This window comes from Macrobrachium rosenbergii, chromosome 50, assembly GCF_040412425.1.
Source record: "Macrobrachium rosenbergii isolate ZJJX-2024 chromosome 50, ASM4041242v1, whole genome shotgun sequence".
Classification (NCBI taxonomy): Eukaryota; Metazoa; Arthropoda; class Malacostraca; order Decapoda; family Palaemonidae; genus Macrobrachium; species Macrobrachium rosenbergii.
The window spans coordinates 30,991,654-31,011,440 of NC_089790.1; the positions used below are offsets into that span (position 1 = coordinate 30,991,654).

Sequence of the window (19,787 nt, forward strand, 5' to 3'; positions counted from 1 at the left end):
TATTTCTGTAAATAAATACATCTAGGGTAAAGAGAGTTCTAATTCCAATTGGCGACCTTCCCATTCGTAACTTAATTAACGGTAAAATCAGGGCAAGTCCTGCATTTTCTTATCTTCTGATTACGTCTGGGTGTTCCCTTCGGCCTCTAAGTAAAAAACCCTCATTGTTCCTTCTCCAAAGGACCCCATTCGTAAAAATACATATGTATATACAATATATATATTTTGTGTATATATATATATATATATATATATATATATATATATATATATATATATATATATATATATATATATATATATATATAATGGTTAGCCTACCACCTTCCGTTACTTGAGTCCCTACTTTTTTTCCTTACTTTTGGTTTGAGTATATGTTAAATAAAGAATTCTCTACTGTATAAGCATAAATAAATGAAAAAGTAACTCTCTTACATTAAAACATGCTTGTGGCGAGGCGTCCGATCAGCCAGATATCAGTGGTGAGGTTTTGTTCGCTGAATTGCCCACTTGTTTAAACGACTGTACGTGAAACATTTGCCCACGGAAGAAGTGCCCTTCTGTGTTTTATGCTTTTATTTAACTTGACTTCTGCGTCTGACTGTGTTTGGGTCAAAACTTGTAACTCAATTTTTGACCTGTTCCCTTCATCCGATGGACTTGAATTTTGCATGGTTACTCAATCCTAGTGACTATACAACTTTACATGATCAATAGATAAGCAGTGACCTCTAGTGACCATACAGTGACCTCTCCCAGTATCTCAGGATTTGTATGAAACTCTTCAGATATTTCATACCCTCTTTGACTCAGGAGAATAAGTTATCTCTATGGATTTTTCGAAGCTTCTTTAGCACGACAGGATACCACATTCAATTTTTTTTAGTTACAATCAAATCATATACTGTAACGAGTGGGAAAAATTTTCCTCTCATGCACTTTAATGAGCATGGAAAATTTTCATGTCATGCACTGCAATGAGCAAGGGAAATTATCCTTTCATGACTGCAATGACCATGGAAAATCTTCATTTCTTGCACTGTAACAAGCAGAGAAAATTTTCCTTTCGTGCATTTTAACGAGCATAGAAAATTTTCCTTTCATGCACTGTAATGAACAAGTGAAATTATCCTTTCATGCACTGTAATTAGCAAGGGAAATTATCTTTCCTGCACTGTAATGGTCATGGAAAACCTTCCTTTCATGCACTGTAACGAGCAGGAGAAATTTTCCTTTCATGAATTGCAAAGAGCTGGGAAAATTTTCTTTCATATAACTGTAATGAACAGGATAATTTTCCTTACAAGCTCTGTAATGAGCAAAGGAAAATTCCCTTCATGCACTGTAACAAGTGGGAAAAATTTTCTGCTCATGCACTGTAGTGAGCATAGAAAATCTTCCTTTCATGCATTGTAACAAGCAGGGGAAATTTTCCTTTCATGCACTGTAAAGAGCTGGGAAATTTTCCTTTCATTCACTGTAATGAGCAGGGAAAATTTTTCTTTCGTGCACTGTAATGGGCATGGAAAATTTTCCTTTCATGCACTGTAATGATCAGGAAAAATTTTCCTTTCATGCCGTGTAATGAGCAGGGAAATTTTCCTTTCATGCACTGTAACAAGCAGGCGAAAATTTCCTTTCATGCACTGTAAAAAGCAGGGAAAATTTTTCTTTCATGCACTGTAATGAGCAGGAGAAATTTTCCTTTCATGCACTGTAATGAGTAGGGGAAATTTTCCTTTCATGCACTGTAACAATCAAGGGAAATTTTCCTTTCATGCACTGTAATGAGCAGGGAAAATTTTCCTTTTCATGACCTATAATAAGTAGGGGAAATTTTCTTTTCATGCACTGTAACAAGCAGGGAAAATTTTCCTTTCATGCACTGTAACAAGCAAGGAAAATCTTCCTTTCAGGCACTGTAACAAGCAGGCGAAATTTTCTTTCATGCACTGTAATGAGCATGGAAAATTTTCCTTTCATGCACTATAATGAGCAGGGCAAATTCTCCTTTCATGCACTGTAATGAGCAGGGTAAATTTTCTTTTCGTGCACTGTAACAAGCATGGGAAATTTTCCTTTCATGCACTGTAATGAGCAGGGAAAATTTTCCTTTCAGGCACTATAATGAGCAGGGCAAATTCTCTTTTCATGCACTGTAATGAGCAGGGAAAATTTTCTTTTCATGCACTGTAACAAGTAATGAAATTTTCCTTTCTTGCACTGTAACGAGCCAGGCAGATCTTCCTTTCAGGCACTGTAAAAAGCAGGGAAGATTTTTCTTTCATGCACTGTAATGAGCAGGAGAAATTTTCCTTTCATGCACTGTAATGAGTAGGGGAAATTTTCCTTTCATGCACTGTAACAATCAAGGGAAATTTTCCTTTCATGCACTGTAATGAGCAGGGAAAATTTTCCTTTTCATGACCTATAATGAGCAGGGGAAATTTTCTTTTCATGCACTGTAACAAGCAGGGAAAATTTTCCTTTCATGCACTGTAACAAGCAAGGAAAATCTTCCTTTCAGGCACTGTAACAAGCAGGCGAAATTTTCTTTCATGCACTGTAATGAGCATGGAAAATTTTCCTTTCATGCACTATAATGAGCAGGGCAAATTCTCCTTTCATGCACTGTTATGAGCAGGGTAAATTTTCTTTTCGTGCACTGTAACAAGCATGGGAAATTTTCCTTTCATGCACTGTAATGAGCAGGGAAAATTTTCCTTTCAGGCATTATAATGAGCAGGGCAAATTCTCTTTTCATGCACTGTAATGAGCAGGGAAAGTTTTCTTTTCATGCACTGTAACGAGTAATGAAATTTTCCTTTCTTGCACTGTAACGAGCCAGGCAGATCTTCCTTTCAGGCACTGTAACAAGCAGGCAAAATTTTCCTTTCATGCAATGTAATGAGCAGGGAAAATTTTCCTTTCATGCACTGTAATGAGCAGGGCAAATTCTCCTTTCATGCACTGTAATAAGCAGGGAAAATTTTCCCTCATGCACTGTAATAAGCAGGGAAAATTTTCCTTTCATGCACTGTAATGAGAAGGGAAAATTTTCTTCTTATGCACTGTAACGAGCATGGGAAATTTTTCTTTCATGCACTGTAATTAGCAGGGAAAATTTTCCTTTCATGCACTGTAATGAGCAGGGAATATTTTCCTTTCATTCACTGTTATGAGTAGGGAAAATTTTCCTTTCATGCACTGTAATGAACAGGGAAAATATCACTTTCATGCACTGTAATGAACATGGCAAATTTTCCTTTCATGCACTGTAATGAGCAGGGAAAATTTTCCTTTCATGTACTGTAATGAGCAGGGAAAATTTTCCTTCATGCACTGTAATGAGTATGGAAAATTTTCCTTTATTGGACTGCAATGAGCAGAGAAAATTTTCCTTTCATGCACTGTAATGAGCAGGAAAAATTTTCCTTCCATGCAATGTAATGAGCACGGAAAATGTTCCTTTCATGCACTATAATGAGCAGGGAAAATTTTCCTTTCATGCACTGCAATGAAAACGGGATATTTTCCTTTCATGCACTGTAATGAGCAGGGAAAATTTTCTTTTCATGCAATGTAATGAGCGTGGAAAATTTTCCTTTCATGCACTGTAATGCGCAGGGAAAATTTTCCTTTCATGCACTGTAATGAGCAGGGAAAATTTTCCTTTCATGCACTGTAATGAGCAGGGAAAACTTTTCCTTCATGCACTAATGAGTATGGAAAATTTTCCTTTCATGGACAGTAATGAGCATAGAAAATTTTCCTTTCATGCACTGTAATGAGCAGGGAAAATTTTCCTTCCATGCACTGTAATGAGCATGGAAAATGTTCCTTTCATGCACTGTAATGAGCAGGGAAAATGTTCCTTTCATGCACTGTAATGGTCAGGGGAAATTTTCCTTTCATGCACTGTAATGGTCAGGGGAAATTTTCTTTTTATGCAATGTAATGAGCGTGGAAAATTTTCCTTTCATGCACTGTAATGAGCAGGGAAAAATTTCCTTTCATGCACTGTAATAAGCGTGGAAAATTTTCCTTACATGCACTGTAATGAGCTGGGAAAATTTTCCTTTTATGCACTGTAACGAGCAGGGAATTTTTCCTTTCATGCACTGTAATGAGCAAGGAAAATTTTCCTTTCATGCACTGTAATGAGCATTGAAAAATTCCTTTTCATGCATTGTAACAAGCAAGGAAAATTTTCCTTTCATGCACTGTAATGGGCAGGGAAAATGTTCTTTTCATGCATTGTAACAAGCTTGGAAAATTTTCCTGTCATGTATTGTAACAAGCAAGGAAAATTTTCATTTCATGCACTGTAATAAGCAGGGGAAATTTTCCTTTCTTGCACTGTAACCAGCTGGGTAAATTTTCTGCTTAGGCTCCGTAAGCAGCAGAGCATATTTTAATTTTAGGAACTATAATCAACAAGAATGTCTTACTTTACGCACCATAAGAAGCAAGGGAAATTTTACTTTCATGCACTATAAACAGCAGGGCACATTTTCCTCTCGTGCGCTGTAACCCGCTGGACAAAATGCCGACAAACTATGATTTATGAAAGTTCCAAGAAAAAATCAAATAAATGTTAAAACATGCCGTTTTTAATGTATTCAATTATAATGTAACTTCCTGACTACGAGATTTATCGAAGACATCTACCATGTAAAGGAAGTCAGACCAAAGGATAACTGCACAATAAAACAAATAATACGTGCACTGGAAGGTGAATGTCTTCACATACATTTGCCTTTGACAGTTCATATGTGTACGACACGCATGTATGTATACAACCTCAAGTGTTTGCACGAATGTATGCCTGTGTTCATGTACAAGTATAAAAACATTTTTAGTTTTTTCCATATGTATTATGCATAAGCTCCATGCTGTATATGTTAAGATAGCTAAAATTATCTATATGAAGACTAAGTATAAATTAACAGCTTTATGTTGTTTTGTAAAGCTCAAGCCTATTATGCTATGATTTATTGTCTCCTAGCCTCTTTCCACACCGTATCAGAGCCAGATATAGGTAATGTTTGCCTTGTCGACATGTATTATAAATCTTAAATCTCCTAAAACAATAAAGCTGAAAGTTGATACCATACTCAAAGAGGGTGAAAGAAGTCTTGCAAACTGTAAGAATATTAGTTTTTCAAAATGGACATAAAAGAAAAACTCGAAATTCATATAAATGGGTAACTTCAATAAGCCTACGTAAAAAAGGAAGGGATATGTACTTTATTCAAAAATTAAGATTTATCTGTTGCTTCTATAATATGTCTTTGCATCTCAGTTATTGTATAGCAGAATTCTCTGTAAGGAAAGAAGTATTTTGAATAATGATAAAAAATTCGGCTTTATGGTACTGGGAGCGCCAAGATTTGAGGTAAATGAAGCGTGGGACGGCTCCAGAAGTTAAGGATATATACACACTTGACGGTTTTTTAACTGTGATAAAGTTTGAAGGCAGAGGTTACAGAGACCAATAGAGTGAGAGGGATCTGGTACCGGTTTGGATTTAAATAATACTGACATATCTCAGGTGAGAATGATGAGGTCCTGTCGTACAGGAAACTGATACGTTGGAACGTGTCCGTCAATCTTAATTATTTCAAAAGGCTGGGAGGGTCAGGTGAATGGTTATAAAATCAAAATACAATAGATAAAATGTCAGATATGTAGGGATTGGCTAGGGTGACGACGTACAATGGTTTGGGAATATTGCCAGCAATTCTACTACGGGCATAGTGTGTGGAAGCGTGGCAAACAGAAAGCCAACGGCTACTGCTATAGCTAGAACAACTGATCCAAGGACTTAGGAAATTTTGGTATGGCTATGGTGACAGTGGAGAGGGTCAAGGGACACAGAGAGGAATAGCATGGCTTACTTGTCCGAGAATTCGCAAAGTATTACAGCCCCCGTCAGCATTCCAGCCATGAAAGTAGCCTGCACTACTGACATGAGGTATTTTTCAGCACACACCAGCTTCCACTGTAAACAGATATAAACTACATAGAGATCACTTTGTCTACTCGATTACTGGTATTGTTCATGTCACATATAAAGTTGTTTCGGGGCGTTATTCACTGACGTAGGTTTACTACTGAATCAATTTTGCTATTTGCAATCACCCGTCAGCAAACATTAATTACAATCTGGAACAAGAAAAGATATTTTATTTGAACATTCTAATATTATTCCTTTCAACTTTTCGTTCTTAAAGAAAACACAATATAAATGTAACTATGAACTAGATTCTACGGAAGAAACTGCAAGGAAATCTTCATTCAAAAAATACTTCACATTTGGTTAGCTACACATTTCAGGCTCCGTTCTTAGATTCACATCGTGTATCTTGTGATAAAAAGAGTAAAATATTCAGTCTAAATAAATCTCACCTTTGAACCAATATTTATTAAACAAGGGAACATATGAATAGATTTCTGAGGGAAAATTTCTTATATAAATTCGTAAATTTGTAGGGTTTGGGTAAAACTTCTCTGAGATCTCCATTATTTTGTCGCAATTTAGTTATCACTTCTACAGAGACGATAACGAAACCCATAACGAGGTTTTCAATTATCCCTACCTTCCAGAAACTGCTTTCGATAAAATTTACGACTAGAGATTGTGCAAGTACAAATGGATTTGAAGGGAGGTTTGGGATTCTTTAAAATAACAGTGATAGCTGCTCCATTTATTACAGTAATTATTCAGTACTTCACCTTTCCTTTTTTTAACACGCCAGGTCGTCTTCTCAAAATTTTATGCCATTCCTCTAAAACTTTCCTAAAAAAAACCTACAGGTAATTTGTGCATCAGTAAATATACATCTTAAAGTTTCTTACTCTCCATGCGTAAGACTAAAATCCCAAAGGAAGCCAATAAAACGAAAAGAAACTTGTTACTGAACATAATTCATCCTTGACTTTAATTACTGTACAAATGAACCTATTCGTACACCCTTACACACATCTACATATTTGTTCAAAGCAAGTTTTTAAGGATGAGATTTACAAATCCCACCCATTTTTCTTGACTACAAACTGCTGTTGGTACCCAATCACAATTAGGCCACAGTCTTGCAAATGCAGTTTCAGACTTATACTATATACAGTATGTATATATATATATATATATATATATATATATATATATATATATATATATATATATATATATATATATATATATACATATACACATACACACAGTATGTATATATATATATATATATATATATATATATATATATATACACACATACACACATACACACGAGTATGTGTATGTGTGTGTCTTTGCTTATGCCATTTAATTTCTCTGACCTCTTCTATTATGTTTTGATAAAGAAAACACAATTCAATTTATCTTTTATTCTACACTGTGCACCGTGGTAGACTGTACATTAATATGTACAGTTAAGCCGTTAACTCTAGGGTCAAGTTCTTCGGCTGATTTTTTCTTTTTTCTTTGAAACGAATGGATCATCCGAATAACTAAAAAGAATACAGAGTATTCGCATAGGCAAAGGTTACCACAAAGAGAATCCCCCCCCAACCCCTTTCTATTTTCTTTTCTTTCTACGTAGTTCAAAACAGAAAATTCTTGGTCATTCACCATTACGTACAACCACAACACAAAATATTATTATAAGGAGCAAAGAAGCACATAAAGAACACCTTCTACGAAAAACAGAAAACTGATATCTATACAGACTCACATACACCAAAACAATAGAGCACCGTTCATTATGCTTACAACAGCATCTCCACAATAAAAGTACAGTGAGCGACCCACATCCAACGGTCTCTCCCAACAAACCGTAAAGCAATGATTGTTATACTTGAAAAGCCCAACAGTAAATTCTTGAACAAATGAATCGACAAGGTGTCTGTTGTAAAAATGGAAATATGCTGTGTACTTCCAACCAATCCAACCCCAATACAAAAACAGAAGGACATTATTTATCTTTAACACCAATAAAGCGACACAAGACATTCATAACTCAGAAGACTCACTTGTCGGAGAGCTCACTTAAAGCTAATGCTCCGATGAGAACACCAGCCATGTAAGTGGACTGTACTGTAGACATGAGGTATTTCTCATTGCACACCAGCTCCCACTGTTGATGTAAACAGGTCATCAGTTCTTCCAATAATAAGTAAGATCTTGTCTCTACTTCACCACCTACTCCCAAGTCAAATAAATACATGAAGAAGTTTACCTGAAGCATCATACCCAGTTTCGCAAAAGATCCATCCTTAGGGTGTATTTTGAAGTGTTTTTGTGCCTTTCCCCATTAATTACAAGCAACTCTCTCTCTCTCTCTCTCTCTCTCTCTCTCTCTCTCTCTCTCTCTCTCTCTCTCTCTCTCTCTCTCTCTCTCTCTCCACTATTTTCTTACGCGCGGTATCTTGGCATAAACGTTATACCTAAGCCAAAATTGGATGACGTTAACCTGACGTTTCTTGATTTTGCACTTAGCTCAATTTCTGTAACACCAAGGAGGATCCCTCCATTCAACTACATACACAGATGGCCACGAACACTTTAATGTTTACAACTCCTGTAAGTTATTTTTTCCACTACTGATACGAGGTCCGAAACAAGTCATGCCGAGCTAGATATACTTTAAAATTCAAAGGAAAACGGCAATCTCTATTCTAGGTACTCTAAATTATTTACATATTAATAAGGTTTAGTGACACAACATTTCACGACGTAAACCAACCGGCATTAGGCATAGGAAAGAAATGACATAGATTAGTAGGTACGGTTTTGTACCACTTCACTATTAATTCAGCATCGATTAGATGTAAATAGGATGACAATATTATTCTATTCGAGTGACTATTCGAGTGAAACTCAAGGTTACCTGTAATGAAATAAAGTTGATGAAAAGCTCACCAGTCCATTAAATATCAGTCAAACTAGATTAGTCCTAAGGAAAAGTGTTAATTTTGAGGAAAAGCCCAGTTTTAGTAATGACGGAGAAAAGAAAACAGTTTTCACTCTTGATTTGTTAAAATAACTCACTTGTCGGAGATTTCACTCCCCAGGATGCCTCCTACCATAAATCCAATCATGAATACAGACTGGACCGATGATGATACGTATTTCATCTGACAAATCAATTTCCACTGCAAGAGAAATATGCTCCACTTTAAAACTAATGTGTAATGAGGGAGCGAGAGAGAGAATATGAAAGTGTTTTCCGCATTCCGATTATGCGATAAAAATGATTAAAAACCCACAAAGTGTTCTGCCAAATCGCCAACAAGACGTTTCAGCCGGAAAAATCAACTCTCCGCCATCAAGGACATCTAAAGATTTATTCAGTGATTACGATATCAAATATATTGTGATATTACAAGTCTTTATATACATAAGTTTAAATGTAAATCGAGCATGACTTCTATATCGGCACCAAAGAGATATTTATACCCGCCATCTACACAAGAACCCAAACTAAGGCAGGGGTCGTTATCTAGGACTAATATTTCTTTGGGGCTATTATCTTTATGATGTTTACAATCTTTTTTTTATGTTTTTATGGTCATCCCCAACGGGCTTGTACTAAAGAAGCCGCAAAGGTGGACAAATACCGGGTTAAAACCTTTGGGGGTCACTATCAAAGAAAGATCCTCAAAACTTATTTTATTCTTTGCTGTTGTTTGGCTTGTTTTGACTAGTAACAACTCTTGTTGCGCTTTCTATTTCCAGTGACATAAAATTATTACATAACGCTGCTAGTTCGGGTAAGATATGTTTACCGTTCGGCATAAATCATGAAGAACTGGTGATGTATAACATGTTTGGCCTTTGAACGGAACTTAATAAGACACATAAAAATCTCCGCGGAATAGGGGTACCTCTTATTCACTTAACTCATAAGAAAATTCTCTATTTCATCGTTAAAAGACTACACTTAATTTGTGAAAAAACATTCATCGGGATAACAAAATTTAATATAATTATCAACACGTACTGACCGCGTCTTATTCTTATGACAAGAGTTACGAAACTGGTGTATTCTGACCTAGCGATTTAACGCGCCATTTGTGAAAGCACTTGGTTCCGAACGTGGAAAGGAAACACCGTCATTAATAAAGGTTGTGAGTACTGACGTACTTATGATGCGGCAACTTTTTGCTAACACTATCGGCGTCATCAGGTCGGTCGTGAAAAAATCAACAAAGATGACATTCGAGTTATCTCGCTAGAGTACCAAAAAAACACTCTAAGCAATATGTGAGCCTTGTCGTAAATTGAAAGAAGAAACAATCCTTTATCACGAAGAAATTATATCATCTGAGTTATCTCCCTGACGCGCACTTATTGAAGTCACCTTTTCAACAAGCAATTTCAAGTCATACTTGTTTTACCTTGCCAGTCGTACAATGAGCGAGAGACAAAACTCTTTATCGGACAACGATATCAGAATAATCTCGCCGACGTCCTACTGAAAAGATAATCTTTGTTTATCAAAGAACAATATGCGAGTCTTCTAGCCGACATTGTTATCATAATTACACCTGTTCTTCTGGGAAGCAAGATCCTCATCTCATCTTTCAAGATGTTGGAATTTGCTATTAAACTCATTTACATAAACAGACATATATACATTGTATATATCCCCATCATACCAGCTTTATGTAAGTGTACTTTAAAATTCTGAGTACATCATACAGTTGTACCCAATATATTTCGGTATGGCACAAATGACATGTGAATTACCTGAAAGAAATTTAAAATTATGAATGATGATAGACCAAAGTTAAGAAAGAATCATTTTCTTTCATTTTGTCCCATTCAAACACACGCATACACACATAAATAAGTAAATAAATAAATAAATATATATATATATATATATATATATATATATATATATATATATATATATATATATATATATATATATATATATATATATATATATATATATATACACACACACACACACACACACAAGACTTACTTCTCTCATCACCCGATCAACAAAAGAACGAAACAACCATGGTAGCATAACACAGCCTTGCTCTTCACCCAATTTAACACGAAATTTCTCCCATCGACCTATTCTATAAAAACACTTCGCTTTAATCTTACACCAAATTATATTCTACACTAACTAGCTTCAACAAATTCCATAACACCTTTAGTAATTCTGTCAACAGTTTTTCTACGGTTTGCCTATGCATATGCAGCTTTTCCCCTACCTTCAAATTTTCCACGTAATTGTTTCGAACTAAACACCTGACCCACGCATCCTCTTTCTTGGCTGAGCCTACAGTGCTCCTTCCATATCAGTACTTCTTTCATCTGCCTTCCTTTCAAAATCAGAATCTTAATAAACAGCTACCTGAGTATACTTAGTAATGTTATGACCCTGTACTTCTTACAGTCACTTCTATAAGGAGGAACAATTATTCCTCTCTCCCTTTCCCAGAAACCTTTCCCTTCTTCGGACATGCCTTATATACCTATCATGCCCACCGTCACGACCATACAGTAGTGTAGTATCTTGCGGTCCCATGAACTTTTGTTGCCTTTTCATTCTTCGGCCTCAGCGATCATTTCAACTAGTAGTTTCAACGACGTCTACTGTCGCACAATTCAGATATGTCTCCTCTCTTCTCCACTGACACAGGTTTGCAATCTCTCCTTGGCATATTTTATTGGAGGTCTCCAGCGCCGATTAATATTTTATGTGTATTTATTTCCACACAACACTTCTTCTCCCTCGAGTACCTCTTCAGATTTACCTCTAAATCTTCAATATATGCTTCCATTTTGTCACTCACTCCACTCTGTCCTCGACCGCCCTATTATTCTCTTGTATACAGCTACAGGATCTTCACCTTTGCAACCACACGTACGTCAAACTATGTCCAATTTTCCATCAGCAGTCTATCACTTCATTATTCCACCATATATTAGTGACATAGGCAAACCATCCCTGAATTTTTTTACTCCTCATAACTCATACCTAGGTGATTCAAACCTTGGTCCATTTTCATTTTACTTTTCTCACTTCCTTCATACCAAACAAACTGTCTTGAATGTCTTTACAGCCATTATTTTAAGCATTTCCTTTCCTACTAAAACAGTCTCACATTAACCCTGTGCAAAAAGAGTATAACTACCGGTTTTCCTTCTTACTTCTGCTTTCTCTAGTATACATATGAGTATTATTCTTTGGAAATAAGATGTCTGTAACAATCAAGTGCATAAAATGTGCATGCGGGAGCGCGTGTGAATGTTAATTTTACTAGTTCTATAGACAAAGGAAGTTTCGACTTTTATAGAGAAGTGGAATCGCATCTAAGACGCTGAGACACAGGGACACAATATTCCCAACCACATGACTGCAGAAAACTCCTTTTCTTCCATTCGGAAGTCAGTGCCAGCTGTCGGCCTCTGTGAAGGCGCTTTCTACGAAAGTACGATCGAGGCCTACAGCTGGCTGGCATGAACGTACCATTGACATCCAGGTATAAGAAAAATGTTTTCTGCTATTCTCCCGGTAATGCTCTGTGCTCGTGGCTTTGTGAATCTTTGATGCCAGTCCAGATCAGCTTGACTACTGAAACTCGTTCTTTCAACAACACTCTTACGTCGGTCATGACGAAAGTATCTGGGTGCTCCTCAATATGCCACACAAAGAAATGTAAAAAATCTAAAGAGATGATTAGGCTGGTTTTTGAAAGCTCAAAATAATATTTAAGTTAGTACATACTGAGCGGACATGTATAGGGAAAGGATTAATGATGTTGAATCATTAAAATTTTAGGAAAAATGATCTAACACAGGTTCTCCTAAGTTTAAATTTAATGAAATAGACTAGGCAAATCAAACAAAGGGCAGTCTGAATACAATTTGTATATAATATAGACTAAATTTCTCACGAATATTATAAATATTGATGTAAGGACATGAATCATATGACAACGAAACTATAGATAATGATTTTGTCGATTTGTGAATAAGCCTTTATGGAGAATATTAGGAATCAGAAAGGACAGAGAGAAATAATATTTAAATGGCAACTGCACAAGTTCCATATGTAGATGAGATAATGATGAAAAGGCACGGAAATTTAGATATGTCCTCTACACAATCCCTGGGAGAATAGTGAGTGATAGTGTCAGGTGATGTTCTCTGGGCACCAGAGGAGTTGGAAGACCCAGACCTATCTGGATGAGCACTACGAGACGGGTATAGAAGCCCCTTTGCGTCACATGGCATTTGAGTTGACGATTTTATATATATATATATATATATATATATATATATATATATATATATATATATATATATATATATAATCAGTTTAGTATGTAGTACTGAAATATTTACGACAGTATAGAACTTATCACGACATACCTCCTCAACAACAGTTGACTTATAAATAGAATGGTCAAAGGTCCAATCTTCACACCCTTTGGTTGAGACATTATCTGGAAGATCTGGAAAGGGAGGGCTGTCCAGGGCTCCGCTAGATACTAGACCTTCCCAGTCACGGTCATAATACTCACAAGAGGAATATTTCCCTTCGCTACCTCCGTCTGGGTCAGTTATCCTGCAAAAGAACAAGATAAGCCGAAATTATCAAATTCAGTGAACTAAAACCTGGAGTTTGCGAGAAAGAATGAATTGCTATTGATTGATTGATGTATTTATTATTCTCTGGCATCAGGAGAATGAATTGCTTTCTATTGTACTAGCCCTTTTGTACAATTTTATTTTCAGCTTACCGTGAATATCGCTCATTATTAATTTATCCTACCTCACCAAAGAACAGGTAAATGGAATTTCTCGATCAATAATTCAAACAATTTATATTCAAGCAAGGTCACATTTTATTTGGCCAGCATAATATAAATGTCCATAGACGTCGAACTTCCATGGCCTACAAACGAAACCGTTTTTGGTTTTTACGAGCTTACGGTGTTGGTCGTAGGTTAGAACCATTTGGGCTATTAAACACTCTAATAATGGCATCGGGAAAAGAATATAAACTGCACTAACAGTCCATATAATATGCTTATATATCGTATATTGAAAAACTACAACTACAGAGTTCTCAGCAGTTTTGTACGAGGACAAAATGACTAACTACCAGTTACAGTACAGCTTAAACCTTCGCAACCTGACATATTCTTGTCTCCACTGATTTAGTGTCATTTAATTATTCTCAAGGTCCACCTTGCTAATCAAGCGTTTATCGAGTATTATTCACACAGAAGACGTCATGTCTCGGAAATGTTTCTGATGTATTCTATCCCTAGAAACTGTGTTACACTGAGCCCTAGTCTTTCTTACCGCGAGAAGTAGCTTAGGAATTTCACGCTGTCAACTTGGATAGGATATGTTTCATATTCGGCATAAATCTTGAGGAACAGATAATGTACGATATGTTAAGCCTTTGAACGGAACTTAACACGACACAAAAATCTCCGCGGAATATGGGTACCTCTTATTCACTTAACTCATAGGAAAATTATTTATTTCACTGAAAATTAACTTAGTTCCTGTTATATTCAAATAGTTTATACTTAATTTAATCCAGTGAAGTGAAATTACCATAATTCCTAGAGAACTCAGTAACTCCTCAATTCAGTTTATCCAAAACAAAAGCAATTCATGGGTTATTCAAATAAACTACGATAAATACATTGATTCACAGTAATCTAAATAAGCAGTCATTTTAAATCGATTCGGATTCGTCTATTCAACTTAAATTCTAGTAATTTTGAAAAATCCATTTGGAATTTAGTTAATGGTATGATGTACAAATCCTTATTAAATACACTGTTCCTGCGGTAATCCAGCTATATCAATGGAAAATATGGTCAAAATTCAACAGTAGCCTCACTCAGCAATGCTAACAACGGCTAATCTGTCCTTTAAGAACCATCGAAATGAAGTTGTTCGAACTATTACTCTCTATTGAATGGTTAAGCTTTCCAGGATACTTACAATATACTGCACTACAAAGAAACAATACATCGAATACAATATACATCAAAATACAATAAGATATTCGCGGAACACCTCACAGAAAATAAGCCTAATGTTCAACTTTTTCAATGACTGAAGTTGATTAATATTAGAATCGTCAAGACTTGGCATGACTCAAGATTTCTTATTCAGTTCCTTAAGATTAACAATCATTCAATCGTTTCATGTAACAATTTGCTTCATACGAAACTGGTCAACTGAAATAACGATGAATGAAATACCATAATTTGTTTACAAAAACTGGAATTTAGTCGATTAAGAGGAAATTCGATCAGTCATTACGAAAATAAAATAACTCAAGAAATTGACTTAGGTCATTATTTTACTCCAACTGAAATCTGTTAATTCCCATGATATTTAATTACTTCATCTGAAACTCAGTGAATTATATAAGAAGCAATTGATTCACAAGGGCTTCAACATTCACTGCTTTAAAAATTCAGCTCACGTACGTTTCAGAGATGGGCATCCTCACAGCTGAATCCACGTTATAGCCGGGCGATAACAACTACAGTATGCAAGTGACAGTGGAAGAAACAAACAGATGCTAATTTACAAGCATCACGCATACTAAGACACAGAATCAGGTATCTCACGAGAAAGGGAGTGTGTGGGCGTCCTATCACATATTTCCTTCGTTATTTTTTCTGCGTTGTTTGTTCAAGAAATTAAACTCAAACTTTACATGTGAATTTTTAAAACAAGCTTAACATCACGTGGTCTTTCGGCAGACATGCCGCACTGATGTGCTCAGAAATAAGGTAAAAATTTTCAAATGTTAATTGGATTTCATCTGTAAATTTGACTGACAAGCAATTCTTTCTAACTTGCAAGTATTTTCAAAATAACAATATTCATTCTCCTCGGAAGATCAAAGCTATTTGCCCTGGTCAAATATATTTCATCTATTTAATTCTCAAACAGCATTCGACTGTCGCATTACGCTCTCCTTCTGATATATGAATTCTCAACGTTGACATCTTTCAACTTGTAGGTGATTGTCCTGAAGTACTTGGTCTCATTTGTGTCATATTTATGCTCTCTCACTCTCTCTCTCTCTCTCTCAATTTTTCTGATTGCCCGTCAGTGTTCCGCCAGTCCTTTTATTAGCTATTTTCGTTTCTTCATGACCGATTTAAAACTTTAAACGAGAATATTATAAGAAAAGGAAATTTTCTAGTAATTTCGCGAGGAAGACACACGTGAGTTTAAAAAAAATATGTGTGCCTTTGAAACAGATTTCGGAAAACGCTGTTGGAACTCAAATATAACTCAATAATGTAAGACGTATATTCAAAGGTATCAAAATATTAAATAGTATTTTTTCTCGTATTACGTGTGTCCACATTCACATACGGATTCGTGCGTATATACAGTATATATATATATATATATATATATATATATATATATATATATATATATATATATATATATGTGTGTGTGTGTGTGTGTGTGTGTGTGTGTGTGTGTGTGTGTGTGTGTGTGTGTGTGTGTGTACAGATAACCACAATACCCTCTTAACTTCTCAAACTCTTCACACTTTTTGGACACACTTGTAACTACAAAGCCTTAGATCCCAATATGAAGTATTTGGAGCGTTTAAATATATGAGCTTACTATATAATTCTTGACCACTTACCAAGGTATTGAAATATTACGGTAGTCGAAGGACGAGGAATTGAACTTGTCTAACTCTGAGATGTGACACCAGTGGTCAGGAGTCGCCGCCAAAAATGCTGAAAAGGCGGAGAAAGAAATAAACTGAAAAATGCAGGAAATTACTTTCATGTATTTACCTAAGTCCTAGACGAGTATCCCATTTGCATGAATCTCATTCTTCTTTCCAGCTCTTTGGAAGAAACAAGGTTTTTCTTTTTTTTATCGATTCTCTTCAGTTTGAATGGAGATGCTGTTAAATTTTGTTATTTACACGTAAACAATACATTTAAAGTAAAAATTCTCTTTAAAATCGGTGTTTTCTTCTATAGTCATTCTCTTTAGGCGGAGTGTTGGCAAAGTTATGTTCAAGCTGCAGGCCGCTATAATAATAATAATAATAATAATAATAATAATAATAATAATAATAATAATAATAATAATAATAATAATAATAATGCACAGATTGCTCGACAGATCTAAACCGAGCAGATTTTTATGAAGACCACTGCATCATTTGTTTATTTTTGTGGGACGTCAAATTTCCTTGCTAAGCCACACTAACGCAGACGAGCTGTGCACTTGCAGATTTCTACCGTCAAATTAGTACTTGTACTTTTTATGTCACTGACAGACTCCCCTAAAGATTTTGTGTTCATATGTGTACATTTATGATTTGACTTGATTTTATGAAATCTAATCTGGCAAGCCAAACACAGCAAGATAAAGAGATCCCAAAAGTAAAGGCAATGAAGTACAAGGATCTAAAGGTGAAACTAGCACAATCCCTTACAGTTGCACTAAGAAGTAATAGTTAGGGAAGTTGGACAGCAAGGCTGAAGAAAGAAACCGAGAATGGAGATACGGTAGAAGACTAACAAGGGGGTGCGTCTATGGACAGAAGGGACAGCAAACACCCTTTAGTAATGCCTACAATGCACCACATGAGGTGCACTGCCGCGTACTTGTATGCATAATGTATCAATTACATAATATATAACTGAATCTTACATAAGAAGGCGTTTAGGTGTACGGAGTGGTTGTGAGACTATTCTTTGTTTTGACAACAATATCACGGCAGTACCTGCTGTCCGATTTTTTCTTGAACCATCTATTGAGAAAAGGCTGCTTTCTGGTAAAAGAAAACAATGTAATTCTACATGGACCCTGATGCTTCCACAGTGCAAATCTGGAGCCCTTATCCACCACTTGATATGGAAATACCATATTACTGCAGATGACCGTTCTAAGTTCTGAAAGTCATATCCGTTGGGATGCTTTGTTGCGGGCCAGGGCTTACTGGTCGAAGTCATGATTGTGAATAATATGGCCTCACTTGTTGTCACTGTCCGTGATACTCTTTTCTTCATTTACTTTTCCCCCTGGGTCGTTAGCGGACGGGTGTGCCATAAATGGATCTAACGTTCTCTGCATCATTTATAAGGAATGAACAAACAACTTTCGACATTGCGATAGTCAGTTGCGTGAGCATTAATGAGTGTCTTCATCAGCGCATGCGTAACGGCCTCTGGCGTAAATCTGCTTATTTAACTTCTGTTTTTCCATGTTTTCTTCTTCTCTTCTTCCTCTTCTTCAGAAAGAGGTTATCTGAGTCTCATGAAAAGAGCCGTATCATGTAAGGCAAATCAGCAGAAGTGGCTGTTACTTAAGGAGGTAGGATGTGCTCAATTACGAATATTAGCACAAAGAGGGCAGCTGGCTGAGGACCTCCGACTTTCTTCTCCACCTTATACCGGCAATGCGTATTTGGGGCAAACCCCTTCAACCACCCCCTGCCCCAGCCCTACCCTCACCCCAGATCACAAGCCGTTTCATAGAATCCTGTTGTGCAGTATACTCTTGAGCACATCCCTTTTGAGGAATCCTACGATGCATTCTCTTGATGCGGATCAAAGAGAGATACCACTCAGATTTAAACAGAGCAATTCGACCGCAATGACTTCATCTCCACGACATCCGGGCGAGGGAGATGATGGCTGACCAGCATCACCTACTGTACAGAGAGTTGCATAACGCCACCGTTTATTTAAGTCATCTCTCACAGATAATTGAATGACCTTTGCACTAGAGAGAGAGAGAGAGTTTGTTTGTCAAAAGATTGGCGTCTAACCCCCAAAAGAAAATAAGAGACTTGCCTCTAAAAAGGCAATTATAGTAATCACGAAATCAGCACACAGAAGAGAATTCTAAAATTCAATACATGAGTAACCATACAATTAATCTTAAATGAAAAGACCTGTGTTTGTAAGTTTTTTTTTTTAGCATCAACAGTGGTAAATAGCAGATTACCATTTCAGGTACGACAGATCACCTTTTTTGTCCCCTTGGAAATTTTGCAGAGCATGATCAGTTAGTTCTCTGACGATCGTTGCATTTAACCCGGTCAACGAATGCATAAGTTAATAAATTTTAATAATAAGTGGACGCCAGACGACCCTAAAAATAAAGGCAAAAATAGCCTACTACAAGCGTTGCTCACTCTGCTGTTTCCGCATTTCGAAAGCTAACTACCGTTAGATTAGTTCAAATCCGCATTAACATACATCTGGGATGATCCAACCACGAAAAGATTTCTTGTGAATTTCATTATATCGCTGTCTAGCAAAGCTCTGCTTTCTAATCATAAAACTGGCTTTTTTGATAGTTAAACATTTTTAACATTCCAAGAAAATATATAAAAACCCAAGAAAAAAAGAGAGAGAGAGAGAGAGAGAGAGAGAGAGAGAGAGAGAGAGAGAACAGTTCTAGTTGCCCCATGCTTCAACTGTTGAATCCATTTCTGCAACTCCTGAACAAAATAGTTACAACATGAACGATGATAATGCAAAACTGCTGGAAAAAGAGAAATACATTTATTAGGGTAGGTAGGGGAGTCACTATGGGCACCCCCAGGATTTAATAAGACTAAATTTTTTGTATGCTTTAAAGTGTCTTCTAACAGGTTTGACATGTTAACATAGAAAAAAGTGGGCACTTTTGATTTTCCGTGTGTAAAGAGTAGCCTTCAAAAATTAGCCACGGAATCCAACGTGCGCCAGTATGTACCAGCACTTACGAACAATAA

General features: G+C 36.2%; 1 protein-coding gene across 1 annotated transcript in view; it reads right to left on the reverse strand.

The window, feature by feature from the left end:
• LOC136832811 (organic cation transporter protein-like) overlaps nt 1-19,787 on the reverse strand; it is a 126,699-nt gene that overhangs the window by 61,993 nt on the left and 44,919 nt on the right. The window contains exons 3-5 of the mRNA XM_067094404.1: nt 16,686-16,782; nt 13,406-13,601; nt 8,035-8,138 (exon numbers count right to left, since the gene is read on the reverse strand). Coding sequence (XP_066950505.1) covers nt 8,035-8,138; nt 13,406-13,601; nt 16,686-16,782 — 397 coding nt within the window. The remainder of the gene's footprint in view (nt 1-8,034; nt 8,139-13,405; nt 13,602-16,685; nt 16,783-19,787) is intronic.